Source organism: Carlito syrichta, unplaced genomic scaffold (assembly GCF_000164805.1).
Source record: "Carlito syrichta isolate Samal-C Ts95f unplaced genomic scaffold, Tarsius_syrichta-2.0.1 Scaffold316346, whole genome shotgun sequence".
Classification (NCBI taxonomy): Eukaryota; Metazoa; Chordata; class Mammalia; order Primates; family Tarsiidae; genus Carlito; species Carlito syrichta.
Window position 1 is genome coordinate 651,008 of NW_007260442.1, and position 17,969 is coordinate 668,976.

Below are 17,969 nucleotides of genomic sequence, written 5' to 3' on the forward strand. Positions count from 1 at the left end.
ACAGGCATGTGCTACCACGCCCGGCTGATTTTTTGATTTATTGTAGAGATGAGGTCTTGCTGCCCAGGCGGGTCTCGAACCCGCGGGCTCAGGCAATCCACTCACCTCAGCCGACATCAGATTTTCTAACACTACTAAGATAATGAGATAAACACCAAAATAGACCGAAACTAAATGAATGGGTAGATGAATGGCAAGGGGAGCAGAGACTTTAAAATGTGGTTATCTTCTAGAGTCCAGGAAGCTAGAACAGAAAATGTGGGTGTGGAATTTTCAAAGATTAGATCTGCTACTTAATTCAGACCCCATACAGTGACACTTAGCAATGAATACAACCAATATTTGTTGAATTGACCCATGCAAAACTCTGTGCTTGGGGTTATAAGCAGCACAAAGATGTCCAGAGAAATCTTTATCCATAGAGAATCTACAATCTAGTGAGGAACACTAATTAAGGCTCTAAGTTGCCACATGATACCTATCCACTCCTTTACAGATCTATTTGCTGCGCTCAGTGGCTCAGCCTGTAATCCTGCGCCTTGGGAGGCTGAGGTGAGTGGACTGCCTGAGCCCGTGGGTTCGAGACCCACTTGGGCAGCTTGGTGAAACCTCATCTCTACAATAAATCAAAAATTAGCCGAGTGTGGTAGGCGCACCTGTAGTTCCAGCTACTTGGAAGGCTGAGGCGGAAGGATCTCCGGAGCCCAGCAGGTCGAGGCTGCGGTGGCCGGGAGCGGCCACTGCCCTCCAGTCTGGGCGACAGGGTGAGACTCCAACTCAAAAAAAACCCCCAAAAAACAAAAAACAAACCCAAATCTATTTATTCAACAAATAGCCACTTCTATCCACTCTCATAACAGCCATGAGTAAGACATAGGTAATAGAAAGGTAATAGTAAGTATACCCTATGGGGAAGAGACCCCCTTCTACAGAGAAAAGCTACTTTGAAGATTTAGCCCAAGAGAAGAAAATCATGTAAAGATGAAGATCATTAGTCAACAGGGCAAGCCTTCATACCATCAGTTGCAGAAGTGTGTTCCCTCAAACATTCTCATGCTGGTACTTGTGTGCCTTCAGAGGACTATGATTAGGCAAGCAGTAACTATAGCCAGGCCTGTGATTTTCAAGATGGCGGTAAGTGAAAATGATAAAGCCTGAAATAATCAGAGAGGCAAAACTGATGTCTGTCGATGGGAAGGCAAGAAGCACCTGGAGATGGAATGATAGATGAATCATTGGCTATCCCCCAAGTCCAGTAAACATCAAAGTCAAACAAACACTCTGGAAATCACTGACCCTAGGACATGTCAGAAATTGTACTGTATGTGGGGCACGGTGGCTCATGCCTGTAATCCCAGTACTTTGGGAGGCCAAGATCAGAGAAGTGCCTGAGCCCATAACTTGAGACCAACCTGGGCAACGTGGCGAGATCTCGTCTCTACAATAAATAAAAAATTAGCTGGGCATGGTGGCGGGCTCCTATAGTCCCAGCTACTCTGGAGGCTGAGGTGGAAGAATCCCCTGAGCCCAGCAGGTGGAGACTGCGGTAGCTGTGAGCATGCTACTGTACTCCAGCCTGGGTGACAGAGTCAGAATCTAACTCAAAAATAAAATAAAATAAAATAAAAAGAATAAGCAACAGTAGTAGCAAAGGACTTAGTACAGACTGAAATCTGAAGGAAATTCTTGGGGTACTTTCTATTTCATTTGTGTTTACTTTTATTTTATTTTATTTTTTGAGTTAGAGTCTCACTCTGTTGCCCAAGCTGGAGTGCAGTAGCACGCTCACCGCCGCTGCAGCCTTGACCTGCTGGGCTCAGGCAGTCCTTCTGCTTCAGCCTTCCTTTAGCATGTCACCACGCCTGGCTAATTTTTTAAATTTATTGTAGAGACGAGGTCTTGCCTAGTTGCCCAGGTTGGTCTCAAACCCCTGGACTCAAGCACTTCTCTCACCTTTGCCTCCCAAAGTGCTGGGATTATAGGCATGAGCCACCGTACCCAGCTAGTATTGCAATTTTAATGCAATTTTCTCCTTTCCTTTCTTGACACTCTCTGTACACACAAACACACACACACACACAAACACGCACACATACATACATACAATCCTTTGTTAGTTTTTGGCACAGCAAAATGCTCAGGGACAGCTAGATTGTGGAAAAGAAATGAAACCTTCGTCGTGATCCATTTAGGATGTAATCCAAGATTACAAGAGCCAGAACTGTGCAAACAATTTGAGTTTTCAGCAATTTGACAGTTTTTCCTGCCTTGTGCAATCAATATCACACAGTCTACGCTGTCATTTCCACTGAGAACAACTCCAGTCCCATCTCATCTTTTCTCAAGCCAGGACTGATGTGGCTGGTATGCGCTGGTAAGCCATGCTGGTTTGAGAGAGTGAAATATGTCCGTAATAATTAGTAAATAGGTACTGTCCAGAGCCTCTGAGTGCCCGCCCCCAGCCAAGCCCACTGTTTCTGCCTGTCCCAGAGGACTTTTCAAGACCTCCTCACAGTCCAGCAAGCAAAGGAGGAAAGCTTAGCATAGCAGGGCCCTAATGGACACGCCTGGGCCCCACACCAATACTTGTGCTTAGTGTCCCTGTATTCACCTTGTGAAATCTTTTAAATAACTATACTATACCTACCTAAAAGCAACTTTCTTTTCCCATGAAACTCATTCATCGTGTCATTCCTTGTGCAGTAAATCCTCACTTAACGTGATCCATAGATTCTTGGAAATTGTGGTGACTTTAAGCAGAAAGACAAAAAGCAAAACCAATTTGACTATAGATGAATTGATATAAATAAGAATTAAGTTCCTAAGGTACATGTCTGATGACAAAAAAATCACCACACTTCTAAATAAAGACCAAAACACTTGTAATATTCAACTGTGAAATAAATGATAGCTCTACATACATTTAAGAAAGATTAGACCAGGCATGGAGGCTCACTTTGGGAGACGAGAGGATTGCCTGAGACTACAGGTTCAAGCCAGCCTGGGCAACTTGGCAAGACCTCATCTCTACTATAAATAAATTTTAAAAAATTAGCTCGGTATGGTGGTGCGCGCCTGTGGTGCCAGCTACTTGGAAGGCTGAGGTGGAAGAAGCACCTGAGTCCAGCAGGTCGAGGCTGCAATGGCCATGAGTGTGCCACCACACTCCAGCCTGGACAACAGAATGAGACTACAACTAAAAAACTAAAAGAAATTTAAAATTAAAAAAAAAACAATTAATAAAGACAATATCATTTTTTACCTGCTTATTCCAGTTCAGGGTAGCAGGCGGCCAGATCCTCTCCTGGCAGTTTAGGGCAAAAGGCAAGTGCCCACTGCAGACAGGACACTGTCCTGTCTGCAGGGTGTGCTCACACACCCGCATTCACTCAGACTGGGGCCATGTAGATATGCCAGTGAGCCTCACGTGCACATATTTGGGGTGGGGGAAGAAACCAGAGTGCCCAGAAAAACCCACACAGACCTGGGGAGAATGTGCAAACTCCACACAGACAGTGGACCAGCTCATCAGTGTTATTAAATGATGGGATTCGAGATCCTGCTGTACACTATGGTACACAGTTTTAAAATGTGCACTCTTGGCTGGGCTTGGTGACTCAGGCTGTAATCCCAGCAATTTGGGAGGCTGAGGCGAGTGGACTGCCTGAGCCCACAGGTTCAAGACCAACCCTGGCAATTGGTGAGACCTTGTCTCTGCAATAAATAAAAAATTAGCCAAGCATGGTAGTGCGTGCCTGTAGTTCCAGCTACTTGGAAGGCTGAGATGGAAGGATCGCTGGGGCCCAGGGATGGCTGTGAGTGTGCCACTGCACTCCAGCCTGGGTGACAGAGTGAGACTCCAACTTAAAAAAAAAAAAAACAAAAAACACTCGGCAACCCCTTCAGGTCCCCTCCCAGTGTGGGAGCTTTTCTGTCCTCTCAATAAATCCTGTTTTTAAAAAAAGCACACTCTTGGCCAAGTGTGGTGGCTTACACTGTAATCCCATCGCTTTGGGAGGCCAAGGCAGGAGGATTTCCTGAGCCCAGGAGTTTGCGACCAGCCTAGGCAACATAGCAAGACCTCATCTCTAGAAAAAAAATTTAAACTAGCTGGGCATGGTGGTGCATGCCTTCAAGCTATGTGGGAGGCTGAGACAGGAGGGTCACTTGAACCCAGGAATTTGAGGCTGTAGTGAGCCATGATTGTGCCACTGCACTCCAGCCTGGGCAACAGAGTGAGATTCCAACTCAAAAAAGAAAGAAACACAGAGAAGGACCTGATTGGTTCTGTTTGGGTCACATGCTAATATGTGGACTAATCCCATGGCCAGAGGCATGGGGTTTTATGATTGTCTTTGCCTGAATCATATTACTGTACTCATCACTGTGGTCAGACACCCAATGCACTGTCCTTGGCAGGCCTTCAGGATCTTAATATTTGAGATGATTCATTCCCAAAAGAGAATGTGGAAGTAGAGGTGGAAGACGGCTTACTTTTCCCATATAAAAGGAAAAAGGTAGCCGAATGACAAAAACAAACAATGTATCCAACACTGGACTTTCTCAGCAAAGCAAAGCAAGCTTTTATGTTTTTCTTATCAGATTGCAGTGTACTACTTCCTGTACATCTGCTAATTTCAAATTTGTATATAGACCCAATACCTGCTTTTTTTTTGAGTCAGAGTCTCACTCTGTCACCCAGGCTAGAGCACAGTGGCACACTGATGGCCATCGCAGCCTCGATCTGCTGGGCTCAGGTGATCTTTCTGCCTCAGCCTTCCAAGTAACTGGGACTGCAGGCACACGCCACCATGCCTGGCTGATTAATTGATTCATTTTGAGGGTTGATTTATAATAAAAGACAAGCATAATGATCGGGAGTTTCTATAAATCACCCTTCCATGTAAAATGTTGCGTATGAAGTTCTCCCATGAAGATGAAAGTCTTGCTGTTTCCTTTTGGGATTTAATGAGGGCCATATTAAGGTAATGCATTAAAAGAATATTTATGGATTATACACCCCAGTTACTTTTTTTTTTCCTTTAACAAGTCAGCTCACGGATATCTACTGGAGAAATACACACTATCTGGATAGGGTAGGATCACCAAGGATAATGTTGCTGAGATCTTTCTTTGATATTGACCTTTTTGCTTTATAATTATTTTGATTATTTAAATACAGCTGTTCTGAAAAGATCTTTTTTTCCCATCTCTATTGACACAGATTCATGTTAACAGTCATTATTTTCTGTCTCAATTGTCCTGAGGACACAGTGAGTTTTCTAATTTTGGCAATTTCCTTAGGATCTTTGAACATCTGCAGTTCATTCTCAATCCATCCTCTCATCTTTCACAATTTCAGAATCTCACACAATTCTTGGATTTAGTACTTCGTAAATATCTGTTTATTAGCTTTGGCTCTCCATGTTTTCAGGGAACAATTAAATCTTACCATTTTCTTCATTTTTAAAACATGAAGTGAGAAAAAATAGAATACAGAAATAGAAACCATTACCAACACAGCACAAGCATAATGTGGAGGAAAGCTGTTTTGTATAAAACTGAAATTGAGTGTAGTGTGCAGCTTCTTTTATAAGAAGACTCACTGAATGAGCAGAAACATCAGAGAGTAGCAATAACCCTCCAGTTTGGGTGTTAATCATCTTCCCTTTCATTTTCCACTTTCAATTTAATTAAGTAATGTACAGAGTTCTAATAATGAGACTTTCAATTCTTATCTTTGCATTTTAAATAGATTTTTTAACAACTGCCCTTAAGACCATAACATTATTTTAAAAGCTTTGTGGATTTTTTTCAGTTTATCTAATGAAGGAAATACAAGTTATGGAAGAATGTGATTGGAATGCCAAGCAGGGACAAAATGTACTGAGAAAAGCAAATGCTATTTGATCATTTGTTCAATCTACAAACCTGTGCTGTATACTGCACATTATAGATATGGAGGGATCCGAATCACATCAGCAGGACCGCAGTGAACAAAGAGCCTCGGATCTGGGGCATGGCAGGAAGGGACTGTAGAGGTGCCCGAGACCTTCATTTTACAGATAAGGGCCTTGACGTTCAAATGAATCAAGTGTTTTGCTCAAAGTAGTTACAAAGCTAGAACTAGAAACCCATTCTTTTAATCTGGCTTATTATTCATCCGGGTTTTTTGTTTTGTTTTGTTTTTGGTTTTGTCTTTTACTGAGTCAGGACCTCACTCTGTTGCACAGGCTGGAGTGTAGTGGCACAATCATGGCTCACTGCAGCCTAGACCTCCTGGGCTTAGGTGATCCTTCCACCTCAGCCTCCTGTGTAGCTGGGATTACAAGCATGCACTATCACGCCCAGCTAAATTTTTGAGGTCTTGCTACGTTGCCCAGTCTAGTCTCAAACTCCTGGGCTCAAGCGATCCTCCCACCTTGGCCTCCCAAAACGCTGGGATTATAGGCATGAGTCACCACGCTTGGCCCATTTCTTTTTCTTCTTTTTATTATTTTTGTTTTTATCTTTTAAGTTGGAGTCTCACTCTGTTGCCCAGGCTGGAGTACAGTGGCACACTCACAGTCACCACAGTCTTGACCTGCTGGGTCCAGGGAATCCTTCTGCCTCAGTTTTCCAAGTAGCTGGAACCACAGGCATGCACCACCACACCCAGCTAATTTTTTGATTTATTGTAGAGACGAGGTCTTGCCAAGATGCCCAGGCTGGTCTTGAATTCCTGGGCTCAGACAATTCTCTCGCTTCGGCCTCCCAAAGTGCTGGGATTACAGACGGAGCCACTGTGCCTGGTCTAGCATTACATTTCTGTGTGCCTCCACCATAGCCAGGAAGACAGTTTTAGAATTTTTGTGAAAGTCTTTAAATGCTGCAGAGTTCATGCAAATGAGGCAAACACAAAGAAATGTTCCTTAGCTTTAACAATGATGAGGTTTATTAGCATCGTGGTGAAAACTTGTTTTATGGAGTGAGACTCTTTTTGTCATGTTCTTCACCTTAATCCCAGAAAATATTAAGCAATTCGTAAGTAGTGTTTAATGAATAGATTGTAATGGGTTCAGGAGAAAACATGAGGTGAAGAAATGGAAATCGTGTGTTCACGGAGCTTGGCTAAGAAGCAAGAGTTTGAGGTGGTGGTGAAATGGGGTGCTGCCAGAACAAGGAAGGGTTTGTGGGAGTACAGAAGATGTTATACTTTCAGTTAGTTCATTAACTTCCGAGGGTGACAGTGGAGAGAGAGACAGAAGAGACACAGAGAGAGATTAAAAACACAGGGAGGCCGGGCACAATGGCTCAAGCCTATAATCCCAGCACTTTGGGAGGCCGAGGTGAAAGGATTGTCTGAATTCAGGGGTTCAAGACCAGCCTAGGCAACTGGGCAAGGCCTTGTCTCTACAATAAATTTTTTAAAAAATTAACTGAGCATGGTGGTGAGCGCCTATAGATCCAGCTCCTGGGAAGGCTGAGGCGGAAGGACCGCCTGAGCCCAGCAGGTCAAGGCTGGGGTGGCTGTGAGCATGCCATTGCACTCCAGCCTAGGCTAGAGTGAGACACCAACTCAAAAAAATAAAAATAAAAACACAGGGAAGAAGGACTTCTTGGAGGAAATGGGAGGAAGTTTCTAGAGCTCAATGAGTAACTGCAAACGGGATGGCCAGGTCCTTCCTCAGTCATTAGTCTAGCATTTCTATTTTCCCGGAGTCTTACTTTTCAAAAGCAAATAACTCGCAGTCTCTTAGAGAGAGTACCTGAAATAATTCTCTATTACTTAAAAAAGTATATATATATATATATATATATATATATTATCTGTCTCTCTATCTATCTATCTATACACTTTTTTCTATATCCAGTAAAGAATAATTCAAACCAAAGGGATCAGTCCTACAATTTAAAGGAATGAGAAAAACTTCCAAAGACTTTTGTTGGTGAATCCCGAGCTTTATCTTTTTCACACTTGGCGAGGTGGGGTGGGATGGGTGGGTGCCTCAACTGGGAGGTGGGAGAGAAGGAAGGGGACTTTATAGTTACTGAGCTGGAGGGAAGGAGAGAAATGGTGCCCTTGGGGGAGACACAGCCAGTGGCTGCTTGCTGTGAGCAGCATGGAAGAGGGAGTGTCTTATGTCCCCTCTCCTTCTTCCTTCTTCCCTGGAGGGGTCCCCCCCACCCCCGTCAGACTAGGCCTGGAGGAACACAAGCTTAGACCCTGAGATTCTAGGACAGGATTCAAGTGCACAGGCCAAGGCTGAATGGGAAGGACTGGGAATCCCAAAGGGCAGCAGCTTAGAAGGTCGGGGAATTCCAAAACACTAAGTCTCAGGATGGCTGCCCCCCGGTAAAAATTGCAGCATAAGGGAAATAATTAAAGAGAACGTACAGAGGGTGCCAAAAAAAAAGTACACACATTTTCAGAAAGGAAAAAACTAGCCGGGCTCGGTGGCTCAGCCTGTAATCCCACGCCTTTGGGAGGCTGAAGTGAGTGGATTGCCTGAGCCCGCGGGCTCAAGACCTGCCTGGGCAACTTGACGAGACCTCATCTCTACAATAAATCAAAAATTAGCCGGGCGTGGTAGTGCACGCCTGTAGTTCCAGCTACTCGGAAGCCTGAGGCGGAAGGATCGCAGGAGCCCAGCAGGTCAAATCTGGGCGACAGAGTGAGACTCCAACTCAAAAAGAAAAAAAAAAGGAAAAAACTGTATTAATATTCTAATACTCAATATATACTGATAAAAAAAGATGAATACAAGTCATGATTGACTTGACTTCTGCAATTACAAGAAGTGCTCAAAGTGATTACCATCGGAGTCCAGACACTTCTGATTACAGGGAACTAAAAGTAACATGGTTTAAAATTAGCCAGGTGTAGTGGTTCATGCCTATAATCCCAGGACTTTGGGAAGCCAAGACAAGAGAATTGCCTGAACCCACAGGTTAGAGTCCAGCCTGGACAACTTGGTGAGATCTCATCTCTACAATAAATCACAAAAAATTAGCTGGGCATGGTGGCCCACGCCTGTAGTTCCAGCTACTTGGAAGGGTGAAGAGGAAGGATCACCTGAGCAGGTCGAGGCTGCGGTGGCCATGAATGTGCCACTGCATTCCAGCCTGGGCAACAGAGTGAGACTCTTGACTCAAAAAAAGAGAAAAGTATACTTTTTTTTTTGGCACCCCAGGCATAAGCTAACTTGACCTGATATTGACAGCGCATGTTGAGATCCATACATAAATAAATGTAGTTGTCCTCATCAAGCAATTCTGATTTTTTTTTTAATTGGAGTTTCACTCACTCTGTCACCCAGGCTGTAGTGCAGTGGTACACTCATGGCCACCACATCCTCGACTTGCAGGGCTCAGGCGATCCTTCCACTCTGAGTAGCTGGAACTTTTTTGATTTACTGTAGAGACAAGGTCTTGCCAAGTTGCCCAGGTTGGTCTTGAACCCCTGGGCTCAAGCAAACCTCTCACCTCCGCCTCCCAAAGTACTGGGATGTGCCTGGCATGTGGGTTTCTTTTTATGATCCACTGAATTATCCAAGTAATTGTACCAGAAAACTGGGCTAACTGTATCTGAATTGAAAGTTATAGCGGTATCATATAAACAAAGTCAATTTAGATGTCTCTTTGGAAATTGCAGAAGTTGTGTCCAACTTCAAGTCCCTTGGCTTTTAAGAGAGACAGTTTGTTACCACAAAAAGAAAGAAGACAATGAGAGGAGCAGATCTTGCCATCCGGGTTCACACTAAGTCCTAGACGCTCTTTAATTTTTATGCATAAGTTGATATCACTATCAGCTAAACTATTTTAAATAAGAGTAATACATGCTTGCTATTACATAATAGAAAAAACCACAAGTGGAAAAGAGTTAGCCAGTCTCTTTAATCACATCTGGCAATTTTCTAGTCTACGGGATTATTGCTTCTGGTTAACTTTTTTTTTTCAAATAAAGAAATTAATAAAATCAGGGCAGACTAGATTTAGCAAAGAATTTGGTTTAATATTTTTAAAGGGTTTTTTAAACGTTTATATTTCATTTTTTAAAAACAATCGCTTTATTTATACATATTTATTCTCATTGAGGTCTCACTCTGTCACTCAGGCTGGAGTGTAGTGGCCCACTCATGTCTCACTGCAGCCTCTAACTCCTAAACTCAACTAATCCTCCCGCTTCAGCCTCTTGAGTAGTTGGGTCTACATGCCCTCACGACCAATCCTGACTAATTTTTTTATTTTTATTTTTGTAGAGCCGAGGGCTCACTCTTTTGCCTTAGGCTAGTCTAGAACTCCTGGGCTCAAGCGATCCTTCTGCCTCCTCTTCCAGAGTGTTGGGATCACAGGCGTGAGCCACCATGCCTGCAGCTTAATATTTTATTAAGCCACTGTTCACTCGGAATGGTTAAAAGAAGGGCCTTACTTGCCCACCCCATGGCTACAGGGGTCCTTGCTTCTAAAAGTCTAGTGTGGCTTGCAGTCCAGGCTTCTATCAACCCCAGGGGAGGGAACTCTTGGTTTGTGCAGGATAAGGAGGATGTCTCGCCCCAGTGGGTTGGTTTACAATGCTCTTCGCAAACACAGCTCTGAATGAGCCCAGGGCCCAGGTGGCCCCGGAGCGGGGGCTGCGGGTGGCATCCGGGCATTCATCTTGCTCACATGCAGCCGCCAGCCTCAGCCATTGTTCCTGGTCTCGGAGGGCTCCCGCAGCCACTCACAGGCGGCTTCTCCCTCCGGCAAAGCGATTCACCGCCCGAAGGAACACAATGGGCCAGTTGTCGCTGGAATTCCCGGAGGGGCCGAGGGAGGGTGTCTCCACTCAGCAGTTTTGAAGGGCACCTTGCCCAGCGCCAAGACCAGAGGGAGAGCCTGTGTGTTCACTCACCATCCAGCTGCTCTCTCAAGGTCAAGTAAACATGGTAAGCCCTGTCCTTCATGGGGCCTGTAAAAACCACTTGTCAGGGCTACAAGCTAGTGAAAAGTGTCAAGGAGACACAAGGAAGGGCCATCGTGAAGCAGGCCTGAGGACTTGACCAAAGGAGACAAAACATTTCAGGACAAAGAGTGCAATAGAAACTAGCAACAGCCCTGTTGAAAATGTGTTGGTAGGCCGGGCTCGGTGGCTCGCACCTGTAATCCCAACACTTTGGGAGGTCGAGGTGAGAGGATTGCCTGAGCCCAGGGGTTCGAGACCTCATCTCTACAAAAAATAAAAAAATCAGCTGGATGTGGTGGTGTGTACCTGTAGTTCCAGCTACTTGGAAGGCTGAGGCGGAAGGATCACCTGAGCCCAGCAGGTCAAGGCTGTGGTGGCTGTGAGTGTGACACTGCACTCCAGCCTGGGCGACAGAGTGAGACTCCAACTAAAAAAAAAAGGGTTGCTGTATCTACTCCTGTAAGTCACACCTTTTCCCTGATGCTTCTGGAGAAAGAAAATATTTCTCCACATCGTCTCTCTGGAAAAAGAGAGACAATTCTTGCTCATACTATTTGGAATTGAACCCTCTCACCCCCAAGATACTGGTCACCCTTCTGCGTTATTTTCCCCCTACATGGTATAGTTTGCTTTCTTATTTTATTAAATAAATAATATGTCCCCTTAATAAATAAATGTGTCCCCTCAGCTATAACTCAAGCTCCAGAGGGCAGATTTGGCGGGGGGGCGCATAGGAGAGATTTACTTTTGAATATACCAAGATTCGTAATCAGGGCACACAAGTTACAAATACATTTGAGAATAAATCTATCTAAATCCTGTTCAGGCCAGGCGTGGTGGCTCACGCCGATAATCTGAGCACTTTGGGAGGCCCGGGTGAGAGGACTGTCTGAGTCTACAGGTTCCAGACCAGCCTGGGCAACTTGGTGAGACCTTGTCTCTACAATAAATCAAAAAATTAGGTGGGCGTGGTGGCGCGTGACTTTAGTTCCAGCTACTTAGAAGGCCAAGGTGGAAGGATCACCTGAGCCCAGCAGGGCCAGGCTGCAGGGGCCGTGAGCATGCCACTGCCCTCCAGCCCAGGCGACAGACACTCCAACTCAAAAAAAATAATAAATAAATAAATAAATTCTGTTCATAGTAACCAGGAAGTTAAGTCTACTTGGCAGAAGAAACAGTGTGAGTAAGCCAGGGTAACAAGATTGATTTTAAAATACAAAGTTGGAAACAAAGCAGGAACAATTACCAAACTTCAAGCCCAAAACCATCTGAATAAGAATAATAAAAAACATTTTCCATCTCTAATGAAATTAAATCCTTTTTGGATTGATCAAAAACACATTTAGTACTAACACCAAGCTATTGTAGTCTCGAGCTTTTAGAATTTCATTTAGACCTCCATTAATGAATCAAATACAGACTTTTGAATTCACCTACTTCCGTTCTTATGGGACCCTATAGTGTGAGAAATATTGATGGAAACCCTCCAATTTTAACTTTAGGATAGTAAACTCAAAAGGGTATTTTAAATGACTATTGAAAAGAATACATATAAATAAAACGATTAAAAGACACACATGTAGCCAAAGAAAGAAACATGATTATTTTAATTGCTTAAAATTCTCATAAACATTAAAAGAAATTATTCTTTAAAAAAAATTAGCCAGACGTGGTGACTCACGCCTGTAATCCTGGCACTTTGGGAGGCTGAGGTGAGAGGATTGCCTGAGCCCACAGGTTCGAGACCAGCCTGGGCAACTTGGCGAGACCTCATAATCAAGAAAAATTAGCTGGGCGTGATGGTGCATGCCTGTGGTTCCAGGTCCTTAGAAGCTTGAGGTGGAAGGATCCTAAGCCCAGCAGGTGGAGGCTGCGGTGGCCCTCAGCATGTCCCTACACTCCAGCCTGAGCAAAAGAGTGAGACTCCAACTGAAAAAAAGAAAAAAAAGTAAAAGAAGAGACCTGCTGGGCTCGGTGATCCTTCCGCCTCAGCCTTCCAAGTTGCCGGAATTGCAGGTGCGTGCTACGACGTCCGACTAGTTTTTTATTTATTGTAGAGACGAGGTCTCACCAAGTTGCCCAGGCGGGTCTCGAACCCACAGGCTCAGGCAATCCACTCACCTCGGCCTCCCAAAGTGCTAGGGTTACAGGCTGAGCCACCAAGCCCAACCAAGAAGAGCGATTATAAGAAGAGGAAAAAATAGAACACCCATGATACTAGCAATGAATACAATAGTTTCTAATTTGCCTATTATATTCTTGCTTTGTCTACAATTAATACATATATTTTTACGTTTGTAATTATAACAATTGAACAATTCCATATTTGGTTTTTCTCATATAATTACGTATTTGACATTTTTCTTTTTTTTTTTTTTTTGAGTCGTAATCTCACTGTCACCCAGACTGGAGTGCAGTGTCATGCTCACGGCCACCACAGCCTCCACATACTGGGCTCAGACATTCTTTCTGCCTCAGCCTTCCAAGTAGCTGGAGCTACAGGTGCATGCCACTATACCTGGCTAATTTTCTTATTTATTATAGAGACTAGGTCTCACTAAGTTACCCAGGCTGGTCTCGAACCCTGGGTTCAGGCAATCCTCTCATCTCCACCTCCCAAAATGCTGGGATTACGGGTTTGAGCCACCGCACTTAGCCTTTATTTTCTTTTTTTTTTTTTTTTTTTGAGTTGGAGTCTCACTCTGTCGCCTGGACTGGAGTGCAGTGGCCGCTCCCGGCCACCACAGCCTCGATCTGCTGGGCTCCGGCGATCCTTCTGCCTCAGCCTTCCAAGAAGCTGGAACTACAGGCGAGCGCTACCACGCCCGGCTCATTTTTTGATTTATTGTAGAGATGAGGTCTCACCAAGTTGCCCAGGCGGGTCTCGAACCCGCAGGCTCAGGCAATCCACTCACCTCAGCCTCCCAAAGGTGCGGGATGACAGGCTGAGCCGCCGAGCCTGGCTATTTTCAGTCTTCTAATACATATTTTTAGTGGTGGCATAATATTCCATCAAGTAACATGGCAAATTGCTTAAGCATTCTTTTGCTATTGCAATTTTAGTTTATTCTCAGTGTACTTAAACAAATTAAATTGTGGTATTACTAAGTATAATTTAGTATCATAATTTTCTTTTTTTTTTTTTTTTTTTTGTTTGAGTTGGAGTCTCACTCTGTCACCCAGACTGGAGTGCAGTGGCCGTTCCTGGCCGCCACAGCCTCGACCTGCTGGGCTCTGGCGATCCTTCCGCCTCAGCCTTCCAAGTAGCTAGAACTACAGGTGCGCACTACCACGCCCAGCTAATTTTTTGATTTATTGTAGAGATGAGGTCTTGCCAAGTTGCCCAGGCGAGTCTTGAACCCGCGGGCTCAGGCAATCCACTCACCTCAGCCTCCCAAAGGCGCAGGATTACAGGCTGAGCCACCGAGCCCGGCTCCATAATTTTATTTCTTTGTCCTTTTGCTATATGCTAATTTCACTAATTGGTTGACTATAAAAGAATCCTCATGAGTTTTAAAGGGTATAAGAGTGACATATTAAATCAAAATAAATTTCATGCACTAACAATCATAAATCTTACAGCACTTCAAAGCTTGTTAGAAATGGCATACTTGTCAACTCTAGATTCAAGATGCCTAGATTCTGCCTTCGCTCTATAACTGTGTGACCTGAGGAAATTTGCTTCATTTCTCTGTACCTTTGTTTTCTCATCTTTAAAATGGGATTAAAGACCAGGCACAGTGGTACCTACAATCCCAGGGCTTTGGGAGACTGAGGTGGGAGGATTGCTTGAGACCAGGTGTTCGAGACCAGCCTGGACAACATAGCAAGACCCTCACCTCTACCAAAAATAAAGAAAGTAAGAAAGAAAGACAAAAAATGTGGTTGATAACAGCACCTATCTTGTAAAACTGTTCTAGAGATTAAACAGTAATATGTGTCAAATATTTCAAGCAGTGCTTTTCATTTTTGAAATGCTATATAAATATGATTTAAAATAGAATAACTTTACATTTTTTCTGTACTTGAAAGAAATTTTACATGCAGGTAAGACAAATGGTAAGTTTCAGAACTTTAAAAACAAATGAGATAATTTCTTAGCAACTTCTTTTATAATCAAATTTTTGCAATAGTGAATAAGTATTAATTTGCTTAGCAACAATTAGGTGATAAGCTATCAGGTCAGTATTTTTCCTAGTAAGAATAAATAGTAATTTATCCTAGAATGTGTGAAATGCTAGGTGCTAATGGCTCATACCGGTAGTCCCAACACTTTAAGAGGCCAGGGTTGGGGGATTGCTTGAACCCAAGAGTTTGAGACCAGCCTGGGCAAAATAGTGAATCCCTGACTCTACAACAAAACAAAAAATTAGCCATGCATAGTGTGCATGTCTGTAGTCCCAGATACTTGGGAGACCGAGACAGAAGGATCTGATTGCCTGAACTCGGGAGGTCGAGGCTGCAGTGAGCCATGATCACACCTCTGCACTGCAGCCTGGGAGAAAGAGTGAGATCCCAATTTAAAAAAAAAGAAGAAGAAATTTAAAAAGATGTGCAATGTGTGACTTTTCTTTTTGAGTCAGAGTCTCACTTTGTTGCCCAGGCTGGAGTGCCATAGCACTCAAATGGCCACTGTAGCCTTGACGTGCTGGGCTCAGGTGATCCTTCCATCTCAGCCTTCAAAGGAGCTGGAACTACAGGTGTGCACTACCACACTAGGCTAATTTTTTTGATTTATTGTCAAGATGAGGTCTTGCTAAGTTGCCCAGGCTGGTCTCAAATGCCTGGACTCAGGCAATCCTCTTGCCTCTACCTCCCAAAATGCTGGGATTACAGGCGTGAGCCATAGTGCCAGCTGAAATGTGTGAGCTAACTTTCTATCAGCATAATCAAAATAGTAAGGTTCAGAATAAAATAGTCACCATCTATTGGGTACCAAACAGGTACCAGGCAAAGCATTTGAACATTTAAAAAATGTAAAATTATCACAGCATAAGTAGAGATATTGTTACCTCAATCTTGCCAAATAAGGAGACAGAGAGAGATGAAATGACCAGCAAATAATACCCACTCCAGGAAAGTGCTGATCAGCTTTGATGAATTCAGATGGAGTTAGGCTTGGGAGGTAGATGGGTTGTGAGACCAAATTCTCCTTTCCAGAGTATCATCCCATCAAATTTCCCTCCAGTGTCCTGTTAAACATCAAAGGAATTGAATGCATTTATTTATTTCTTTTCTTTTCTTTTGCACATCGTAGGTACGAAGATGGATCAAGAGCCCAATGGTCAGTGTGGACAAGCATCAGAGTCCCAGCCTGAAGTATACAGGCCCCTCGGTGATGCATATTCCCCCGGGGGAGCAAGACTTTGAGCCTTCTTCCTTGTGTCAAACATGCCTGGGAGATCGTGGTTTCCAAAGAGGGGTCCTCCCTCAGGACAAGGAGTCATGTTCATGGGAAACCCACTCTGGGTGTGAAGTAAGTTCATTTCTGCTCTGAGTCCATTCTCCTGGAAAAATTCTAGACCTTTGTTTTCTTTATATTGATGCCATGGTGCACCAACCAAATTTTTTTTTTTTTTCTGAATTGGAGTCTCAGTCTGTCACCCAGGCTGGAGTGCAGTGGCCTGCTCATGGCCACTGCAGCCTTGACTTCTTGGACTCAGGTGATACGTCCACCTCAGCCTTCCAGGTAGCTGGAACTACAGTCATGCGCCACCGCGCCCAGCTGGGATTACAGGCATGAGCTATTGCACCTGGCCCAAACATTTTCTTAAATGCCCGTTAATAAAACTTCTGAGCAGGATATGTTATGATGGCCTTTGTTAGCTCATTACATTAATTTTTAATAGACTTTATATTTTAGAGCAGTTTTAGGTCACAGCAATATCATGTGACCATTGGGCTCTGTATCTTCTGATAAAGAGATTACCTGTATACCCTGGTCCCTGTGTACAGCACACATGGCCTCCTCCACTGTCAGCATTTCAGCAGAGTGGTACGTTTGTTATAACTGATGAAGCAACATGGACACATCATCACCCAAAGAAATTAGTTTATGTTAGCGATCACTCTCAGTGTTATATATTCTATGGGTTTGCATAAGTGTAACTGACATGCATCTGCCATTATTATAGTGTCATACAGAACAGTTTCACTGCCCTGAAAAGCCACTGTCCTTCATCTGTTCATCTCCAACCCAAGAGCCACTGATCTCTTTACTCTCTCCAGGATGTGGCTTTTCCAAAATGCCCTATAGCTGGAATCACACAGTTATGTTGTACTAATTCCTTATACTGCTCCGATACTGATGTGGCAAATTGTTGGTAAGCAAGGAATTTCTAAGTTGCTTGCTTACACAGAAGATCAATTCTTAGATGATACAATAGACTGTAATAGTAGTCTACAAGTTTGTAGCTACTACTGAAATATTTAGTTCAACATGATTTGGCCCTTTGTCAAAACACTATACCAACTTTTCACTGTTTTTGCAAAGTTCATATAAATTCATGATTTCAGTAAGACTTGTTTTGCTCTGCTACTCCAAGAGTAGTTGTTGTTTTAATTTGTTAATCCAAGAAAGCCAGATAATTGACTTAGCTTGCAGGCTTTAAGATTTCAAAAATCAGCTAGGTGCAGTGGCTCATGCCTGTAATCCCAGCACTTTGGAGGCAGAGGTGAGAGGATTGCCTGAGCCCACAGGTTCGAGACTAGCCTTGGCAACTTGGCAAGACCTCATCTCTACAATAAATAAAAAATTGGCGCATTTGGAAGGCTAAGGCGGAAGGATGGCCAGAGCCCAGTAGGCCGAGGCTGCGGTCCCGTGAGCACTGCACTCTAGCCTGGGTGACACAGTGAGACTCCAGCTCAAAAAAAAAAAAAAAAAAGGATAGAACATGCAATTATTAGTGATCTTCCAATATATTATTTCAAGTCAATGCATCATAAGATGACAAATGTTAACAACCACTCTCTCCCCCCTCCTTTTTATTTTAACAAGGTAAACCTTTTCCAGTGATAAAGGAATCATTTTAGTTGCTAAAAGAAA

General features: G+C 43.7%; 1 protein-coding gene across 1 annotated transcript in view; it reads left to right on the top strand.

The window, feature by feature from the left end:
- SGK1 (serum/glucocorticoid regulated kinase 1) overlaps window positions 1-17,969 on the top strand; it is a 138,224-nt gene that overhangs the window by 36,454 nt on the left and 83,801 nt on the right. Inside the window, exon 2 of the mRNA XM_008074130.2 lies at window positions 16,182-16,400. Coding sequence (XP_008072321.1) covers window positions 16,182-16,400 — 219 coding nt within the window. The remainder of the gene's footprint in view (window positions 1-16,181; window positions 16,401-17,969) is intronic.